Source organism: Ursus maritimus, unplaced genomic scaffold, assembly GCF_017311325.1.
Source record: "Ursus maritimus isolate PB19 unplaced genomic scaffold, ASM1731132v1 scaffold_16, whole genome shotgun sequence".
NCBI classification, from domain to species: domain Eukaryota; kingdom Metazoa; phylum Chordata; class Mammalia; order Carnivora; family Ursidae; genus Ursus; species Ursus maritimus.
In genome coordinates, this window is record NW_024424008.1 from 44,055,559 (window position 1) to 44,074,768 (window position 19,210).

The following is a 19,210-nucleotide window of genomic DNA, read 5'->3' on the forward strand; positions in this document are numbered from 1 at the left end:
AATGCTGAGATGTAAAGAAAACCTACAGTCCAATTCCATAGGATAAATACAGAAGGTTGTCAAAGAGTTACAAAAATTCCCAGACCCAAATTGTTTCACAGAAGAATTCAGCCTAAGAACAAATAGTTCCTATACTATTTAAACTGATCCAAAGCCTAGAAAAAGAAGAAAGACTCCAAAATTATTTTTATGAGATGAGCATAACGTTGATGCCAAAATCTGGCAAGACTGCATACAAAATAGGAAACTACAGACCAACCTTACTTAAGAAAATCAATTAAAAAATCCTAAATAAAAAATTTTAGACATTTCAGCAGCAGAAAAAAAAGACCCATCATTAATGCATCTTAGTAGGATTTAGTCCATGGCTGCATGGATGGTTCAACATTAGGACATTTAATATAATTTATTTATTAATAGAGTGAGGAGGAAAATCATATGATCATCTCCACAATGGATATTTATTAAAATTTATCATACAATCTTGATTAAATTCACCTTATAATAGGGCTTGATAGAGCCAATTTGAAGTTTGGATCTCTATCTCTCTCTCAAGCTAGAACTAAAACCCTCATGGCTCTTTTTCATTTACTTTTATTTCTAGCAATGGATGATGCTCATCAAACTGCCTGCCCTCTTTGGACAAAATTCACAGAAACATTGCATTTGTCAAATTTCTTTCCTGGCCCTTAGTACCTCACGCTATATTAGGTACAATGTTAATATTTTTGCTGTCTTGTTCATTTTTATTTATACTTCTTTTATTTTCTAGCTATCCAAGTTTTGGACAAAAATTCTGGGTCCCATAATTTTAAGAGCAAAAAACACAGCATATTGTCCCTGGTTGAGGACCAATGGGCGGTCTGCAGCATGAAATTTTTTTGTTTTCTTGACTGTGCAAATATAGCTCCCCAGCAAATAATATAATATAATATAATATAATATAATATAATATAATATAATATAATATAATAATTATAATTAATATAATATAATATCTTTTATTCCTCTTTGAAAAAGGAAAGAGATGTGGCAGAGGGACTTCCTAGGAGTGAATACCTTCCACGCAACTCCCATTTGTTTTCAGCCTCTTAGAAGGTAGAAATAATGCATATTCTCTTGACTATCATCTTTTACAGGGGAATAAACTATTTCAGAGTTAAAGAATCTGCTGAAGGTCACCAGAATGTGGCAGATCCTATTTTTTTTTTAAGATTTTATTTATTTATTTGACAGAGATAGAGACAGCCAGCGAGAGAGGGAACACAAGCAGGGGGAGTGGGAGAGGAAGAAGCAGGCTCATAGCGGAGGAGCCTGATATGGGGCTCGATTCCACAACGCTGGGATCACGCCCTGAGCTGAAGGCAGATGCCTAACCACTGTGCCACCCAGGCGCCCCAGATCCTATTTTTTTAAATTGAGGTTTAACCGATATACATTATATTATTTTTAGGTATACAACACGATTCAATATTTGCATATATTGTGAAATGATCACCACAATAAATCTCGTTAACATCTGTCACCATAGTTACAGAATTTTTTCTTATAAATGAGAACTTTTAAGATGAACTCTCTCAGCAACTTTCAAATATGCAATTCAGTATTACTAATTACAGTCATCATGTTGTACATTACATCTTAATGGGTTATGTATTTTGTAAAGGGAAGTTTGTACCTTTTGATTCACTTTACCTATTCTACCCACTGCCAACCCTTGCCTCTGGCAGCCACCAATGTATTCTCTGTATCTATGAGCTTTTTTATTTTTATTTTTGTTTAGATATCACTTCTAAGTGTGATCATATGGTATTTGTCTTTCTCTGTCTAACTTGTTACATTTAACATAATGCCCTCAGGATCTATCCATTGTTGTCATAAATGGCAAGATTTCATTCTTCTTTATGGCTGAATAACATTCCATTTAATAAGTATTCCATTTTACAAATTATGTATATAATTTGTTGTTGTGTACATATATATACACTATGTTTTCTTCATTCGTCTGCCGATGGACACTTAGATTGTTTCCATATCTTGGCTATTGTAAATAATGCTGCAGTGAACGTTGGGGTCCATATATATTTTCAAGAAAGTGTTTTTGTTTTCTTTGGATAAATACCCAGAAGTGAAATTGCTGGATCACACGGTAGTTCTATTTTTAATTTTTTGAGGAACCTCCATACTGTTTTCCATAGCAGTTGCACCAATTTACATTCCCACCAGCAGTGCATGAGGGTTCCCTTTTCTCCACATCCTTGCCAGCACTTGTTAGCTATTGTCTTTTTGATAACTGCCATTCTAGCAGGTGTGAGGCGATATCTTGCCATGGTTTTGATTTGTATTTCCCTCATGATTAGTGATGTTGACCATCTTTACATGTACCTGTTGGCCTTCTGTATATCTTCTTTGGAAAATGTCTATCAGATCCTCTGCCCCCTTTTCAGTCTGATTTTTTTTGTTGTTGTTGCTGTTGTTACTGAATTGTATGAGTTCTTTATATATTTTGGATATTGACCCTTTATCAGATACATGATTTGCAAATATTTTCTCCCATTCGGTAGGCTGCCCTTTCATTTTGTTGACCATTTCCTTTGCCGTGCAGAAGCTTTTAAGTTTGATGTAGTTTCACTTGTTCATTTTTGCTTTTGTTGTCTTTGCTTTTAAAGTCAATGTCAAAAAATCATCACCAAGACTGATGTCAAGGAGTTTATTGCCTATGTTTTCTTCTAGGAGTTTATGGTTTTAAGCCTTTCACGCATTTTGAGTTAATTTTTGTGTACAATGTAAGACAGTGGTCCAGTTGAATTCTTTTGCATGTTGCTGTCCAGTTTCCCTAACACCATTTGTTGAAGAGACTGTCTTTTCCCCATTGTATGTTATTGGCTTCTTTGTTGTAAATTAGTTGAGCATACATGTGTGGGCTTATTTCTGGGCTCTCTATTCTGTTCCATTGATCTCTGTTTGTTTTTAACCTAATACCATACTGTTTCAATTACCATAACTTTGTAATATCATTTAAATTCACAGAGCATGATGACTCTGGCTTATTCATCGTTCTCAAGATTGCTTTGACTATTTGGGATCTTTTTCGGTTACATACAAATTTTAGAATTGTTTGTTGGTTCCGTGAAAAATGCCATTTGAATTTCAACAGGGAATGCATTAAATCTTTAAATAGTTTTGGTACTAAAATGAACATATTAACTGTATTAATTCTTCCAATCCATAAGCATGGAATATCTTTCTATTTATTTGTGTCTTTTTCAATTTCTTTCATCAATGTCTTATAGTTTTCAGTGTACAGGTCTTTTGCCTCCTGGTTGAATTTATTTGTATGTCTTTTATTCTTTTTGATGCCCTTGTAAATGGCATTGTTTTCTTAATTTCTCTTTCTGATAGTTTGTTATTAATGTATGGAAACACAACCAATTTCTGTATATTGATTATGTATCCTACACATTTACTGAATTCATTTACTAATCCTTATTTATTTATTTTTGGTGGAGTGTTTAGGGTTTTCCATATATATTTTAAAAATGTTTTATTTATTTATTCTTTTGAGAGAGAGAGAGAGAGAGAGTGAGCACGTGTGAGTAGGGGGGTGAGGGGCAGAGGGAGAGGGAGAGCATCTTAAGCAGGCTCCATGCTCAGCATAGAACCCAAGGCAGGGCTCGATCTCATGATCTTGATACATGAGATATCATGACCTGAGCCAAAATCGAGAGTTGCACACCTAACTAACTGAGCCACCCAGGCACCCCCATATATAGTATTATGTCATCTGCAAATAGTGACAGTTTTACTTCTCCCTTTCTAATTTGAATGCCTTTTATTTCTTTTTCTTGTCTCATTGATCTGGTCAGGGACTTCCAATTCTATGCTGAATAAATGCATATCCTTGTCTTCTTCCTGATCTTAGCGGAAAAGCTTTCAGCTTTTACCACTGAGTATGGTGTAAGCTGTGGGTTTGTCATATGTCATATATGCCCTTTATTATGTGGAGATACACTCCCTCTATACCTACTGAAAGTTTTAATCATAAATGGATGTTGTATTTCGTCAAATGCTTTTTCTGCATCCAAAGAGAGAATCATAATTTTTGGCAGATCCTATTTTTAAACCCCACTTTATTTGGCTCAAACTCCACTGCTTTTTTGCACTAATACACATTGCTTTCTAGGAAGGAATGGAAAGATACAGGAATACGGAATATAGAAGTAAGAGAGAAGAGAAAGTGACAATCTGGAGAAATGACTGCAAATTAACAAGGAAGAGAGGGAAGACACATCAGTGGTGTCCTATAAGTGAAATACAGTCTGCATTGGTTTAGATTCCAAGACGGTCACTTGCATATACCCTTAAAAGGTCTATGTCTAGAACCAGATGAAAAAAGCAGCTACAAGAGAACATTTAACCTTGGTTTGTTTTCAACAACACTCACAAGATTGGGGGACAGATCAACCTCATTCTGGGAATATGTCAGAATCTTTGGGACATTGTGTTTGGTTAAAAAAAAAAGGTTTATTGTCATATAATTTTGTATATTGAAAGTGAAATAAGTACAAATAATTTTGTAATGCAATCTAGTGGTATAAAACATTCTGGTGTGATTACACGAGAAACAGAATTTATCTTCTTGACACCATTTATTCCAGAGACTAGCAAACAAGGCTATTCCTTCAAGGTGTATCCTCAGAATCTGTAAAATTTAAATTTTCATCAAATAGTTTTAAGATGGTTAAAACACTGTTTTATAGGAATAAATGTGGATCATATGTTGTATTGGTAAGCATTTAAAACTAGAGAATATAATAACATTAATTTTTTTATCCACAGCCTTTTCTACAAACATCCATTATATAACTGTAAATTCCTCAACTCTTTCATTTATTCAACAACTATTTTTTGTATTCCCATTATATTCTGGATATTGGGGATAGAGCAATAAACAAAATAACAAAAAAATACTTGGAGGTAACATTTTATTGGAGTATTTTGTTTATATTTGTATTATTTATACTGTGATTGCCATGTCTTATCCATTCCTTCCTCATCACACAACATAGCAGGTGCCCAGTAAGTTTTGCAAATTGAATATATTCAACCTGTTTAAATTTTTCCCTAAAGAACATCTTTTTAAAAAGCTTATGTGTTTTAATAATGAGTTGAAATTTTTATATAGGGAGTTATGTAAAATCCATGACTATACATTTAGGGGCTTAAGAAAATATAAAACAATTTTTTTTTCTTGTTGAAACAACATCACTGAGTCACCAGCACAACCTGGTGGCTGTTTGACTGAACTGCCTGGTTTAGTGTTTAAGATTTCTCCTCTGGATTATGTCTCCATTTTTGTATTAAGCTGGGCTTCCCCCCGCCTTTTTTCTCTACTTATTTTTGTATTTAAAAATCATATAAGAATCTTAAAACTATCGCGATTAAAATTTACACAACTTTTTGTTAAGCAAATGTAGGTATTTCAAAATACTGCACGTACTGGTCCTCTAATTACAGCGTGGCTGGAAGATTTGTTCCTCTTCAAAGTAAATTAATTTCTAGAGGGTCAGAAGAGTGTCGTGTGCACTTTTTCATTATAATCCTGTTCCCCACAGGAACTTAATATTTTGTGAATTAAAAGCAATTTTTGTTTTACTTATTTGTAACATTTTAAAAAGTTTGTGGGCTTTCCAGGTGATTGATGCCCATTTATTTAGCAGAGTCTGGGGAAAATATTTCTGTCAGATCCGTGATACTTGTAATCGGGAGTGCTGAGATGGTTCTTCTTTCAAGTGACCATTCACCAGAGATGTCCTCAAACCTATTTCACCATGGATAGGGATGGTTGCACTAGAAGACCTCTGATTCTAAGATTTAAAAACTATTAATGATACATTAAAGTACATAATTTTCAGCGGCTTGTACTTCCAGTAACTAATGCAGGAATTTGACTCTTGTGAAATTTCCTCAAGAATTTCTGAGAGTCTCCAAAAGGCTCTTGCTGTGCTCGGGAACCAGACATCTCACTGGCAGCACACTACTCTCTCTTGCTGCCCCCCTCTCCTCTAATCAGAGAATATATTGCTCTCTTTGTTTTTCTCTGAGGAAAAGAACAGCTGTTTTTTTCCAGCCCCAGAAACTTGGGCCCCCGAGTTTCTGTCACATTTGTCTGTTGCCCCTCTCGCCAGAGCTTGAGGAACAGTCCATGGGAGTACAGACACATTCTCTAGGCTCTGTTACCAGCTCCTGACACAGAATTCTACTTCTTTCATCCCTTGTTCCCCACTTCCCACACACATCTGCTGCTCTGGATGGTGGCCACTTCCATTGCTTTTATCACTGTAAGAAACATTTAAATGAGCATCTATGATGTCCTGGGTCCTGCATTTGCCATTGGGGTTACAGCACTGAACTCTGCCGATATGGTCCCAGTTCTCATGAGCATCCCACCCAAAAAATAAATATGGACACAAAACAAGGTCATCTCACCATGAATTGTTATGTTGGGTGGCTCTATTGGTGGGGGAAAAATTCATTCAGATAGGAACAGAACGAACATAGGATTCTCCATAACCATATATATTAAGGATACAACAGAGCTTAAGAAAGCTGTTCTAGCATGTAAAAACTTGATAGCACTGAAAATGTTCGACTCAAAGATAATAATAAAATCAACCTAAATGAGTGATATTTTAAGATTTCAGTTTTAAGGAGAATATAATTTAAAAAATTCCTTTAAATATTTTAACTTCCCCATTTTAGCCTATTTTCTTTATCTTTTTAAAAAAATGAAACTTCTCATTGTAATTGTAGAGTCACATGAAGTTATAAAAACAATGCAGAGATCCCCTGTATCTGTTATTCAGTTTCCCGCAAGGGTAACATTGTAAAACTATAGGATAATTTCACAACCAGGATATTGATAGTGACATGATCCATTGGTTTTATTCAGATTTTCCCAGTTTACAACTTTACTCATTTGTGTGTGTGTGTGTGTGTGTGTGTGTTTGTGTTTGGTTCTACACAATTTCATCACATGTGTAGGCTTGTGCATTCATTCACCTACTACAGTCAAGATACAGAATGGTTTCCACAAAGACCTCTCATGTTGTTCTTTTATAATCACTTCCATCTCCCTCCTTAAATTTCACCCCCATCTTTAAACCTTGATAACCACGCAGCTGCTCTCTATCACTAAAAGTCTTTCATTTAATCAATATTATATAAATGGAATAATACAGTCCATAGCATTTTGAGATTGGCTTTTCACTGAGTATCCTTTCCTTGAAATTCATCTAGGTTGTTGCATGTATCTATAGTTCATTCCTTTTTTTTTTTTAAGATTTTATTTATTTATTTATTTGAAAGCAAGAGAGAGTGAGCATGAAGGAGGGGAGGGGCAGAGGCAGAGGGAGAAGCAGGCTCCCTGTTGAGCAGGGAGCTGGACACAGAGTCCAGATCCCAGGACTCTGAGATCACAACCTGGGCCCAAGGTAGATGCTTAACCGACTGAGCCACCCAGGTGCCCCAGTTCATTCCTTCTTTACTGATGAATAGTATTCCATGATGTGGGCCGACAGAGTTTAATCGTCTCCCTACTGGAGGATACCTGGGTTGTGTCCAATTTTGGGCTATTACAAATACAGCTGTTATGAACATTTGTGTATAGTTTTTGTGTGAAAATAAAGTTTCCTTGCTCTGAGCTATATGCTCAAGAGTGTAACTGCTGAGTAACTGAAAATAATAACAAACTTACCTAGAGTGATTATAACATTTTATATTCCCACTAGCAATTTATGAGTGATTCAGTTTTCCTATGTCATTGCCAGCATTTGGTGTTGTCCATATTTTTCATCTTAGCCATTCTGAGAGATTTGTAATGTTATTTCATTGTGGTTTTAATTGTGTTTCCCTTTAATGACACGGAATACCTTTTCATGTGTTTATTTGCCATCCGCATGCCCTCTTCAGTAAAATGTTTGTTCATGTCTTTTTTTAATTTTCTTTTTTATTTTTTTTAACTGTTGAGTTTTGAGAGTTCTTTATATATTCTTGATACTAGTTCTCTGTCAGATATATGCTTGCAAATATTTTCCTCTTCCGTAGCTTTTCTTTTTACACTTTTAATATGGTCTTTGACAGAACTAAAACATTTAATTTTGGTGAGGTTAAATTTACAAGTTTTTCCTTTATGGATTGCGCCTTTGGTGTCAAGTCTCAAATATCTATGTCTAGCCGTAGATCCTGAAAATTTTCTCAAAATCTGTGTTCTTTCAACCAACCGTACAAGCTTAACATAATTGAGATTTTGTCTTGACCTCCAACTTCATCTATCCTACTTAGGAAAGAAGGTTTTAGAAACAGGGGCTAGAAGATCAAAATTTTCTTCCAGGAAGGTATCCTTGGTGATCTAGCTAAGAATTTTATTCTTCCTCTTCTATATTTATGAGGATAGTCTGGGAGTCAGGGTAAATCCCACCACAAACTCCTTAAGGCAAACATCCATTATCATTGCTTTAAAAATGACATCAATCGTCTGGTGGTTTTCTTTTGCAGATTATAATTGTAATCCTGATGATATTTGAGAAATATTGGGTAATGCAAAAAATTTCTCCCCATTAAAAAGGAACAGTATTAAGTCAAAACTACAATGAGATACCACCTCACACCAGTCAGAATGGCTAAAATTAACAACACAGGAAACAACAGGTGTTGGCAAGGATGCAGAAAAAGGGGAACCTTCTTACATTGCTGGTGGGAATGCAAACTGGTGCATCTACTCTGGAAAACAGTATGGAGGTTCCTCAAAAAGCTAAAAATAGAACTACCCTATGACCCAGCAATTGCATGACTAGGTGTTTATCCAGAGGATACAAAAACAGTGATTAGAACGGCACATGCACCCCAACATTTATAGCAGCATTATCAACAATAGCCAAACTATGGAAAGAGCACAAATGTCCATCAACTGATGAATGGATAAAGAAGATGTGGTATATATATTTAATAGTGAAAATAAGTCAGCAGAGAAACACAAATATCACATGATTTTACTCATATGTGGAATTTAAGAAACAAAATAGATGAACATAGGGGAAAAAAACAGAGAGGGAATCCAGGAAGCAGACTCTTAATTATAGAGAACAAACTGAGGGTTGCTAGAGGGGAGGTGGGCAGGGGGATGGGTTAAATGGGTGTGGGGATTAAGGAGGACACTTGTTGTGATGAGCGCTGGGTGTTGTATATAAGTGATGAATCACTAAATTCTATAGCTGAAAATAATATTACACTGCATGTTAGCTGGAATTTAAATAAAAATTTGGAGAAAGAAAGAAGAGGAACAGTATTAATCACAAATGAAAAAGGGTCATTTTCCTCTGAGTAAACCGAAATGCACAGCTGCACACATTACTCCCTTTGCAGGTTCATTTTTCCTAAATATATATATTTAATTTAAATATATATATATTTAAACCTATTGCTCTGTTTGATATTTCATCACAAAACAGAGGGAAATAGGACATTTTTCTACTAGGTCATAGCCACATTCTATACTATAGTATGAGTTAGTTCCATGAATGTACAGAATTCTGTTTTGATCTGTGTTATATCCTAAGGGCAGCACCTACTATAATAGGGATTCAAAAAATTTTGCAGAATGACTGAATGAATGAATCAGGATGATAACCACTAACGATTTCTTTCGGCAATTTAGGAAAGTCATAACTGCAAGAAAGATCAGAGTAGTGAATTCACTTAGTATTCTATTTCTGAATTATAGAGCTAAGGAGAACACAACAAGGATTTCTCAGGCTGGTTACCTTAGAGAGGAAGGAGTCTCTCTATGCTTATCCAGTTATATACAGTCTCAAGTCCGGAGGTTTGTGTTCTACTGGTTCACCCGTATTTACTTCTGAACTGAATATAACTGAGATGGGCAATATGGATACTTGTGCCCATCCCTCAGGGGCCTTAGCCTGAATTCCTAAACTGGGTATTTGGTGGGTATATGCATCTCTTTGGCCTGCTGTAATTTCCCCCAGCTTCTTCTACCGCTGTCCAGACTTAGTCTTGGGTGCCCGATTACATTCCAGCCTCTGCTAGGACTGACTACATCCTTACTCTGAATCCTAGGCCACACCTTAGACATCACCCAGAATTAACTGCTATTAATGTTTTGCTTTATTTGTTTACAGTCCTAATTTGTAATTGCCATGTACTCCTTCACTGCATGCTTGTACTCGTCCTAGAATGCATCATGCTCTGTCACCTTGGGCCCTCTCCTCACACTGTTCTTCTAGAACACTCTCCCTGCCATGTTCCCACCTGACTTCTCATCACACAATGCACACCTCTCCCTTTGTTCAGTTCACTCATTTCCTTCCTGTGTTTTCTGTTTAAACATTACTTTCTCTGTTAAGTCTTCTGGCCTCTTACACCAATCTTGTATGCCTGGGCACCATTGTACCTATTATCCTCGCTGTGGGTATAAAACTGCTTGTCAGACTTTACTATAGACTTTAAGCTCTTACAAGACAAGGGACAAATTACTCATCACTGCTTCAAGATTGCAGGAGTGTTTCTGATATGTAGGCAGCAAGTTTCTAACTTTGGAGAGACACAGAAGAGAGAGGAGTATAGAGCTGAGAGACAATGAACATTATCTGTTCATCACAAAACACGCTGTTTTGTGTGTTAATTCTCCTTTGTTCTACTTTCAATCCTCAAGAAATGTTGGGGGTTTCAGAGTCCACAGTAAGTGAAAATAATATTATGTTGAATTTAGCCAGGCACCAAAGTGCCATGGTATTATCAACAAATATACTGAAAATGTGGTTTAAATGTAGCATAAACAAGACAATCCAGGTAAATTAAGTCCTTTTGATTCTTCCTTCCCCATAGTTTTTAATAGAAGCAGAATTTATATGTAACTTACTTCTGATAGCATTTAGTGACACAAAAAACCAAACTTACAGCGATTGAGGTTGATGTTACATGAAAGAGGATTCATTACTGGTAAAGCCAATAATGACATTGCTTTCTTGGTGTGGTATCTGATACCTAGCATTCTAGTAGCCTAAGATTTAGGGCAAGGCAACTGCCAGTCCTAATGAGCAAACTGAAATGCAATCAGTTTTTACTACAGTTCAAGCCAAGCCTGAGGACTATGCAAAATAGCAGAGATATCTGTACTCTGTTTCTGCGGCCACCCTGAGACAAAATTTTATCTACCATGATGAATTTTCATGTTATAAAAATTCCACAGCCACTTTGTACACAGCTAATTTATTTACTTGATTTTATTAGCTTCCACTGACATGGGCATAGGTTGCATTCTGGAGATAGGTTTTTAATTTCACATATATAATAAATAGTACAACGCAACCCTATTTCATTTTAGTTTCTGAAGGTAAAATTCCATGTTTTCCCTTGTTTATGTTGTAGCCCAACTAAACAGTTCCTTTTTTGTTTCAAAGGAAATCCAAGTACTTCAGGAGAAACAAGATATTTTGCAAATGGGGAGTGCTGGCTACTTAGAACATTAGTCAATTTGAAGGATACTTGTGTTATAACAGAAAGAATGGCATTTCTTTTTATTGTATTAAACCAGACTCTTTTTTCAGTCTTGAAGAGTTATAGCCATGCATTTAAAGAAAGCTAATTTTCTGGGGGAAAAAAATGACAGTTTTTATTAACATAAACTTTTAATCTGGCTTAGAAAAAAATTCTATCTAACAAGTTCACAAATTTAATTTCATAAATACTTATTTTGCCAGATCCTAGACTAACCATGCATAGGAGAAAGAAGAAAGATGAGGTGGCCAAATTCTATTTGATTAGACAGAGAAGTCAACAAAATTATGACAGTCTGATATATATAGGTTTATCCATATATGTAAAAAATATATATATCTTATCACCAATGCTTTTATAACAGAAGTCAGATTAAATTAATTTAAATTAATTAGGTTCATTTCTCTCAGTTCCTAACTGGTATTAACATATGCCATACTTTTAGGCTAATACTTGCGATCCTTTTGACTAAGCATAAATATCTCACAGATACTACTGAGGCTTTGTTGAGTTCACCACAGTCCCTAATACAGCATATAAGGGAGTGTCTTTGTTTGGCCCCACTGAGAATCATTAAGGAAAATAAATTAGTGTTGTATCTCTGTATTCACACAAAACAAGAAATTTGGTACAGTGCAATTTTTGATATTTTGTATTATGAAAAGACTCCATTTTTTTCCTTTTTCCAAATGTAAAATATAATTAGTTGTCTCCTTTTGAACGTATGCACAGAGATTCAGTCATGCCTCATCAGCATTATACTATATAATTATAAAGAATTCATATTAAATATTTCTAGAAGTATAAGCATTTCTCTAGTTTGGTGTTAAAACCTTTATGGACCATTCTTCCGCTTACAGAGACTTTCAGCTAAGGGTACATTCCTACCCTCACTTTCAGGCAGATTCTAAAATAATTCTCCAGATTTTTATCTCCCTCTTCTTATACTTCCTTTTTCTACCCCTTTAATTCCTTAAGAGGCAAAATGATAATATGGAAAGAATACAGGGCTTGTTTTTAGATGAATGAGGTACAAATCTGGGCTGTGCTCCGAACTAATTATGTGGCCTTGAACTGAATTTCTGCATCTCAGTTTTTCCATCTCTCAAACAGGACATTAAGACTTGCATTATGATAACATTTGAAAGGAGACAACTCCTGTTAAGAACTCCATAAACGTTAATTCTGTCTCCTCCAAAGCGAAAGTTACAAATGGAGAGCATGAAGCCTTCCATGACAAGGGTCTGCTCATTTTTGTTTGCACGTCTTAAACAGAACAAGAAAGGCCTCCAACTTTTTTGTGCATCTGGGTGGAAAAGCCTCATGTTGAACCTGACACTTGATTTTGTGGCCAAGGACACTCTCTCAGCTGTGAATTTTGTTTGATTCATTATGGATCACAAAATATTTTTTGAGAATTAGGAAAATAGTAGGAGAAAAAAGCTGATTAGAAGATAGGACAGTAGCAATCTTCTTTCTAGTATATCAGACTATTTACTCAATGCTATGAAACCTAGCCATGTTTCTCAAGAAATGTCTGTGATTTTCATCATGGGTGAGTTTAAGGTTGGCAGGTTGGTGAGTCTCACTCATTCTTAGCCATCCATAGGAATAAAAATTTTTAAAAAGCAAAGTTCAACAAGGTTATCTCTCTCTATCTCATCTGTGGGTTAGGAAACCTGGTATAGAAACCAGGACTAAAAGAATGCTAAAATTCTGGAAAATTTATAACTTATAAATAAAAATTCCAAAAATGCTGAAAACCAGAAGGGCCATATGAAATTGTTTTTAGGGAAAAAAAGAGGGGTGACCTTATCAGACAGCATTCCACTCTAATATTTGCTTATGTATGAAAAGTACATGGGAAGAGGCAAAGTAGGAGGTGGTCTAAGAAGAAGTAGGAATTGGGTGTTGATTTTGATATGTTCTTTATAGATCCTGGATACCAGCCCTTTATCTGATACGTCATATGCAAATATCTTCTCCCATTCCGTAGGTTGCCTTTTAGTTTTATTGACTGTTTCCTTTGCTGTGCAGAAGCTTTTTATCTTGCTGAAGTCCCAATAGTTCATTTTTGCTTTTGTTTCCCTTGCCTTTAGAGACATGTCTAGCAAGAAGTTGCTGCGGCTGAGGTCAAAGAGGTTACTGCCTGTGTTCTCCTCTAGGGTTTTGATGGATTCTTGTCTCACATTTATGTCTTTCATCCATTTTGAGTTTATCTTTGCGTATGATGTAAAAGAATGGTCCAGTTTCATTCTTCTGCATGTGGCTGTCAAGAAGTTAAAAACAGAGCTACCCTACTACCCAGCAATTGCATTACTGGGTATTTACCCCAAAGAAACAGATGTAGTGAAGAAGGGACACCTGCACCCCAATGTTCATAGCAGCAATGTCCACAAAAGCTCAACTGTGGAAAGAGCCGAGATGTCCTTCAAAAGATGAATGGATAAAGAAGATGTGGTCCATATACACAACGGAATATTACTCAGCCATCAGAAAGGATGAATAGCTACCATTTACATCGATGTGGATGGAACTGGAAGTTATTATACTAAGCAAAGTAAGTCAATCAGAGAAAGACAATTATCATATGGTTTCACTCATACGTGGAATATAAGGAATAGCATGGAGGATCATAGGGGAAGGGAGAGAAAAGTAAATGGGAAGAAATCAGAGAAGGAGACAAACCATAAGAGACTCGACTTCGGGGAGCAAATTGAGGGTTGCAGAAAGGGAGGTGGGTAAGGGGATGGGGTAACAGGGTAATGGGCATTAAGAAGGGCACGTGATGTGATGAGCACTGGGTATTATATGCAAATAATGAATCATTGAACACTATATCAAAAACTAATGATATGTTGGCTCCTCTCTTTTCTATCTGTATGACCTTGACCAGGCTATTTATCTTTTCAAGATATGTTGATATGTTGGCCAATTGAATATAAAAAAAAAGAAGTAGGCATTGGGCTGAATCTTTGCAGCATGCTGTTAGGAATAAAGCTGAGTTCAGTATGGGGCTGAGAATAACCATGAGATTTAATAATGTTTGCCTTCTTAACTGACATGCTTACAGAGAAATAAGTATTTAAAGCAAAAACCTTGTTCTGAGGAAAATTATGGGGACGTGCATACACACACACACACCATATACACACCCCAACAACTCCACAACATTCGTTCTGCTTAATTTGCAATTCTCTTCAGGGTTTTTTTCAGAGCATACTTGACATCCTTGTTCCTTAGACTATAGATGAGAGGGTTCAACATGGGTACTATATTGGTGTAAAAGACTGAGAAGAACTTCCCCTGGCCCATAGAACCATCAGATGAGGTCTTGAGATGTGTGAACAACCCAGATCCATAGAACAGACCAACAGTTACTATGTGGGAGCCACAGGTGCTGAAGGCTTTGGACCAACCCTGAGCTGATGAGACATGGAGGACACTGGACAGGATCAAAGCATAAGAAATGAAAATAATGAAGCTGGATATTATGACAACTGTGCCCACAATAACAGAAGTCACAAGCTCACTGGCATAGGTGCTGCTGCAGGAGAGCTGGAGGAGGGGGAAGATGTCACACATGTAATGGCTGATGATGTTGGAAGCACAAAAGGACAATCTGACCATGTCCCCTGTGTGGACCATAGCACCAGCAAACCCCATCACATAAGAACCAAACATCAGCAGAGAACAGACCTGAGGGGACATGGTGACCGTGTACAGCAGGGGTTTACAGATGGCCACATAGCGATCATAGGCCATGGCTGTCAACACATAGCACTCAGAATGGACAAAGAAACAGAAAAAAAACAGCTGAGTCATGCATTCTGCAAAGGAGATGATATTCTTCTCTGACACGAAGTTCATCAGCATTTTAGGCGTAATGACCAAAGAGTGGCAGAGATCTATGAAGGATAAGTTGAAGATGAAAAAGTACATGGGAGTGTGCAAATGAGAATTTAGGCAAATTAGATTAATTAAGCTCAAATTCCCTACCACAGTGACCACATAGTTCAGTAAGAAGAGAAAGAAAAGGGGTAACTGGAGCTGAGACTTATCTGTAAGTCCTACCAGGATGAACTCCATCACTGAAGTGTCATTTTTCGTAGCCATTAGCTGCAGGGGTGTGATCTGTGAGGGAATGAGAGAAGTGTCACATTAGGAAGGGACTCAGATCCTTTGCTTCTAGAGTAAGGCCCTGTTCTGTGGGGGCTTGAGTGTGACAGTACCCTGGAAGAAGAGCCAGGGCAAGGACTCTCCATCTTTAACTTTCTTCTCTTGCTTGTCCTTTTCTTCATGTTTTCAGATCTCAACTGTAACTCCTCACCTCCTCTGGTCTGACATAATCCAGAATGAAGTCTTTTAGCAGGGACACCAAAAATGATGATCACATGTGAGAGAGAAGGAAGCAATATCTTGAAGAGATAAATAGCCTGGTCAAGGTCATACAGATAGAGAAGAGAGGAGCCAACAGTTGTACTTGAGACCACTTCCTATGAAAATTCCTGGAGCTCCGAGACAGTAAAGTCACTGTGATACCCACTGCACCCACTGCTCAACCCACTCTCTCCCTCTTACCTTTCAGAAACTCAGTACCTGGCTTAGTGGAAGTGCTAAGAGGGAAAAAGCCTCAGAGAGATTACGTAACTTGTCCAAGATCACATGTAGTAACTGGAGGAATTTGAATTGCCCTATTGTTGTGAACTTCTCCTGACCATTCCATTTATCTAATCTTACCTCAAAATCACAACGAATTGTTTAGGAAGGACAAGTGGCCTCCCTCTTTGCTGTGGGAATGAAAACATCAGAACAGAAAGACTCAGCTGCCCAACTTCCTTTTGCCTGGAGACCTCTCTGGGGCCAGACTCCTAAGTGTTCTTTTCCCTTTACTGTCCTGAAGGAGACAAAGGCTCTGAAAATGGAGAAGCCAATATCCCTTCTGTTTGTGGATTTGCATAAAATGTCTTCAGGGCAAGGCAAATGCATCAACTTTATGTCTCCAAACCATCAGTGGGCTATATTGTGAATTTATCTTATTCTCTGTGGATCTCGGCAACTTGTTCAGAATCTTGAAACAAGGCTCATTTAGCATCAAAGTTTGATCAGGCTCCTGAGGGAAGAAATTACTGAGCCTGTGTTTACATCCTTTGCCAATAAGTTAACATTGGTTCCTTTGGGACTTAATGTTCTCCAAGCATTGGTTCACATTAAAACTTTTGGATCCTCTGCGCAGGGAGGGAGTAGCCTCCTTTGTGTTCCTAGTTATCCGAGAGCTCATGCTCAATTATGAAAGAGGAGTATTCAGGGGCAGAGCCATTGCCATTCCCAATACTTTTTTTTCATTGTTTTGTGATTGGTATAGAATTATGTCATAACTCTATACTATCCATCTTTTGGTGTATTTCATATCTATAGAAAAATATAATAGAGACATATTAAAAGAATGAATTCTGGGGGGTGCCTGGGTGGCTCAGTCCGTTGAGCATCCAACTCTTGGTTTCTGCTCAAGTCATGATCTCAGGGTTGTGAGATCGAGCCCTGCACTGGGCTCTGCGCTCAGTGTAGAGACTGCTTGAGAGATTCTCTCCCCGCCCTCCTCCCCGCCCCCCCAACTCTTCCCTCATCTTGCTCTATCTCAAATAAATAAAATCTTAAAAAAATGAGCTCTGTGAGAAACAAACTGAGGGCTTCAGAGGGGAGGGGGTGGGGGAATGGGATAGGCTGGTGATGGGTAGTAAGGAGGGCACGTATTGCATGGTGCACTGGGTGTTATACGCAACTAATGAATCATCGAACTTTACATAAAAAACCAGGGATGTACTGTATGGTGACTAATATAATATAATAAAAAATATTATTATAAAATATAAATAAATAAATAAATAAGTAAGTAAATAAATAAATAAATAAAAAATAAAGCCACTCTTGTCACTTAAAAAAAAATGAGCTCTGGAGTCAAATTAATCAAAATTGAATTAAAAATCTTCCACTTACTATGTGTGTGATCTTGGACAAATTACTTAATCACTCTGAGCTTATTTTACCTCATCTACATTGTAAGTTTAATAACAGCTCCTACTTTCTTAGATTGCTTTGAGGATTAAATGCTTCATAATCTCTAGCACATTTAGTACACTGCTTGGTATATGCAAAGTGCTAAGTCAGTATTAGGTTTCCTTCTTCTTTATCCTTATGTATATCTATACACAGACCTCTTCCTCAAGTTCCTAATTCTGTACCCAACTGTTTACTAGACATCCCCGCTAAATTGAATTCAGCATCTCCTTGTGGCCCCAGAAATGTTTCTCTTCTTGCTATCCTTTTCTAAGTTAATGGCACCATCCTTAAGCTAGTGAGCTAATCTAGCAATGGGTTGTCATTCTGGGCTCTTCCTTCCCACTAACCATCAGCATCTGATCTTCGAAGTTTACATAATTCTATTTCCTTAAAGTCCCTGGTTTCTTACCCTTCCTTTTCACTGTACTGCCTTTGATAAAGCTCTCTTGCCTCAAGTTTGGAATACTTTAACAGTTTTCTTAACCTGGGGTCCTACTATCACCCGTTATATTAGCTTTTTATTGTTGTGTAATAAATTACTATAAACTTAGTGGCTTAAAACGACACCCATTTATTAGTCATAGTTCTGTAGGTTAGAAGTCTGGTACAGAATGTCATGCTGGATGCTCTGCGCAGGCTGACATCAGGGTGTGGGCAGGACTGCATTCCCTTCTGGAGGCTCTGGGGAAGAATGTGTTTCCAAGCTCCTTCAGGTTGTTGGCAGAATTCAGTTCCTTGAGGTCTCCATTTCCTTGCTGGCTATCCACTAGGGGTCACTCTCAGCTTCTAGACGCTATCTTCATTCCTTGTCTAGTCCGCCCGTCTTCAATCCAGCAATAAACAACACAGGAATCCTTCCCGTGCTTTCACTTTCTCTGACTTCCCCTTCTGCCACTAGCTTGAGAAAAAACTCTCTGCCTTTAAAATGTTTGTGTGATTGGGTTAGGCCAGCTCTGATAATCTCCCTAATTTAAGGTCAGCTATACCATATAACAGCACAGTCACTGGCATGGTATCTCATTATATTTACAGGTTCCCCTCATACTCAAAGGAGAGAGGATTATACAAGGGAGAAAGTCACTGGGGAGTCATGTTTTAGAATTCTGCTGTCCATAACTATCTTCTCTGGAAATCTATTCACACATTTTATATAGAATTAGTGATAGAGAATGCATCATTCCCTTGCCTAAATCCCTTCCTCTTCTCCAGCACCAGTGCAAACCTCTCAGCCTGTCACAGAAAGTTTTCTAGAGCTTGCTTCCTAACTGCATCCACAGTCTCATCCCCCATGTCTCCACTCCTTGAACCGTACTCTCCAGGAACACTGAAGAATCTGAAGTTCCTCTCATACATTCTGATGACTTCTTGGCTCCATGTTGTTTCATCTGCCTGAAACGCCTTCCCCCTTCTTCCTCACTTGGATACCACATACTCATTCTTCAAGACTCAGTCCTGTCCTCATTTCTGATGGAACATCTCTTCTGATCTCTTCCCCTGTCCCCACTCTCATCACCTGAAGTGCTGTCTCTGTATGCTGCTGAGGCGTCTTGTGTACACTCCCACTTACACACAACAA

The 19,210-nt window shown here is 37.3% G+C and overlaps 1 protein-coding gene across 1 annotated transcript; it reads right to left on the reverse strand.

Annotated features, from left to right (window-relative positions):
• Nucleotides 1–14,757: 14,757 nt before the first annotated feature.
• Nucleotides 14,758–15,702, reverse strand: LOC103660601 (olfactory receptor 143-like). The gene has a single exon (XM_008688230.2). It carries the CDS (start codon nucleotides 15,688–15,690, stop codon nucleotides 14,758–14,760), a length of 933 nt encoding a protein of 310 aa, XP_008686452.1. The 5' UTR covers nucleotides 15,691–15,702.
• Nucleotides 15,703–19,210: the final 3,508 nt, after the last annotated feature.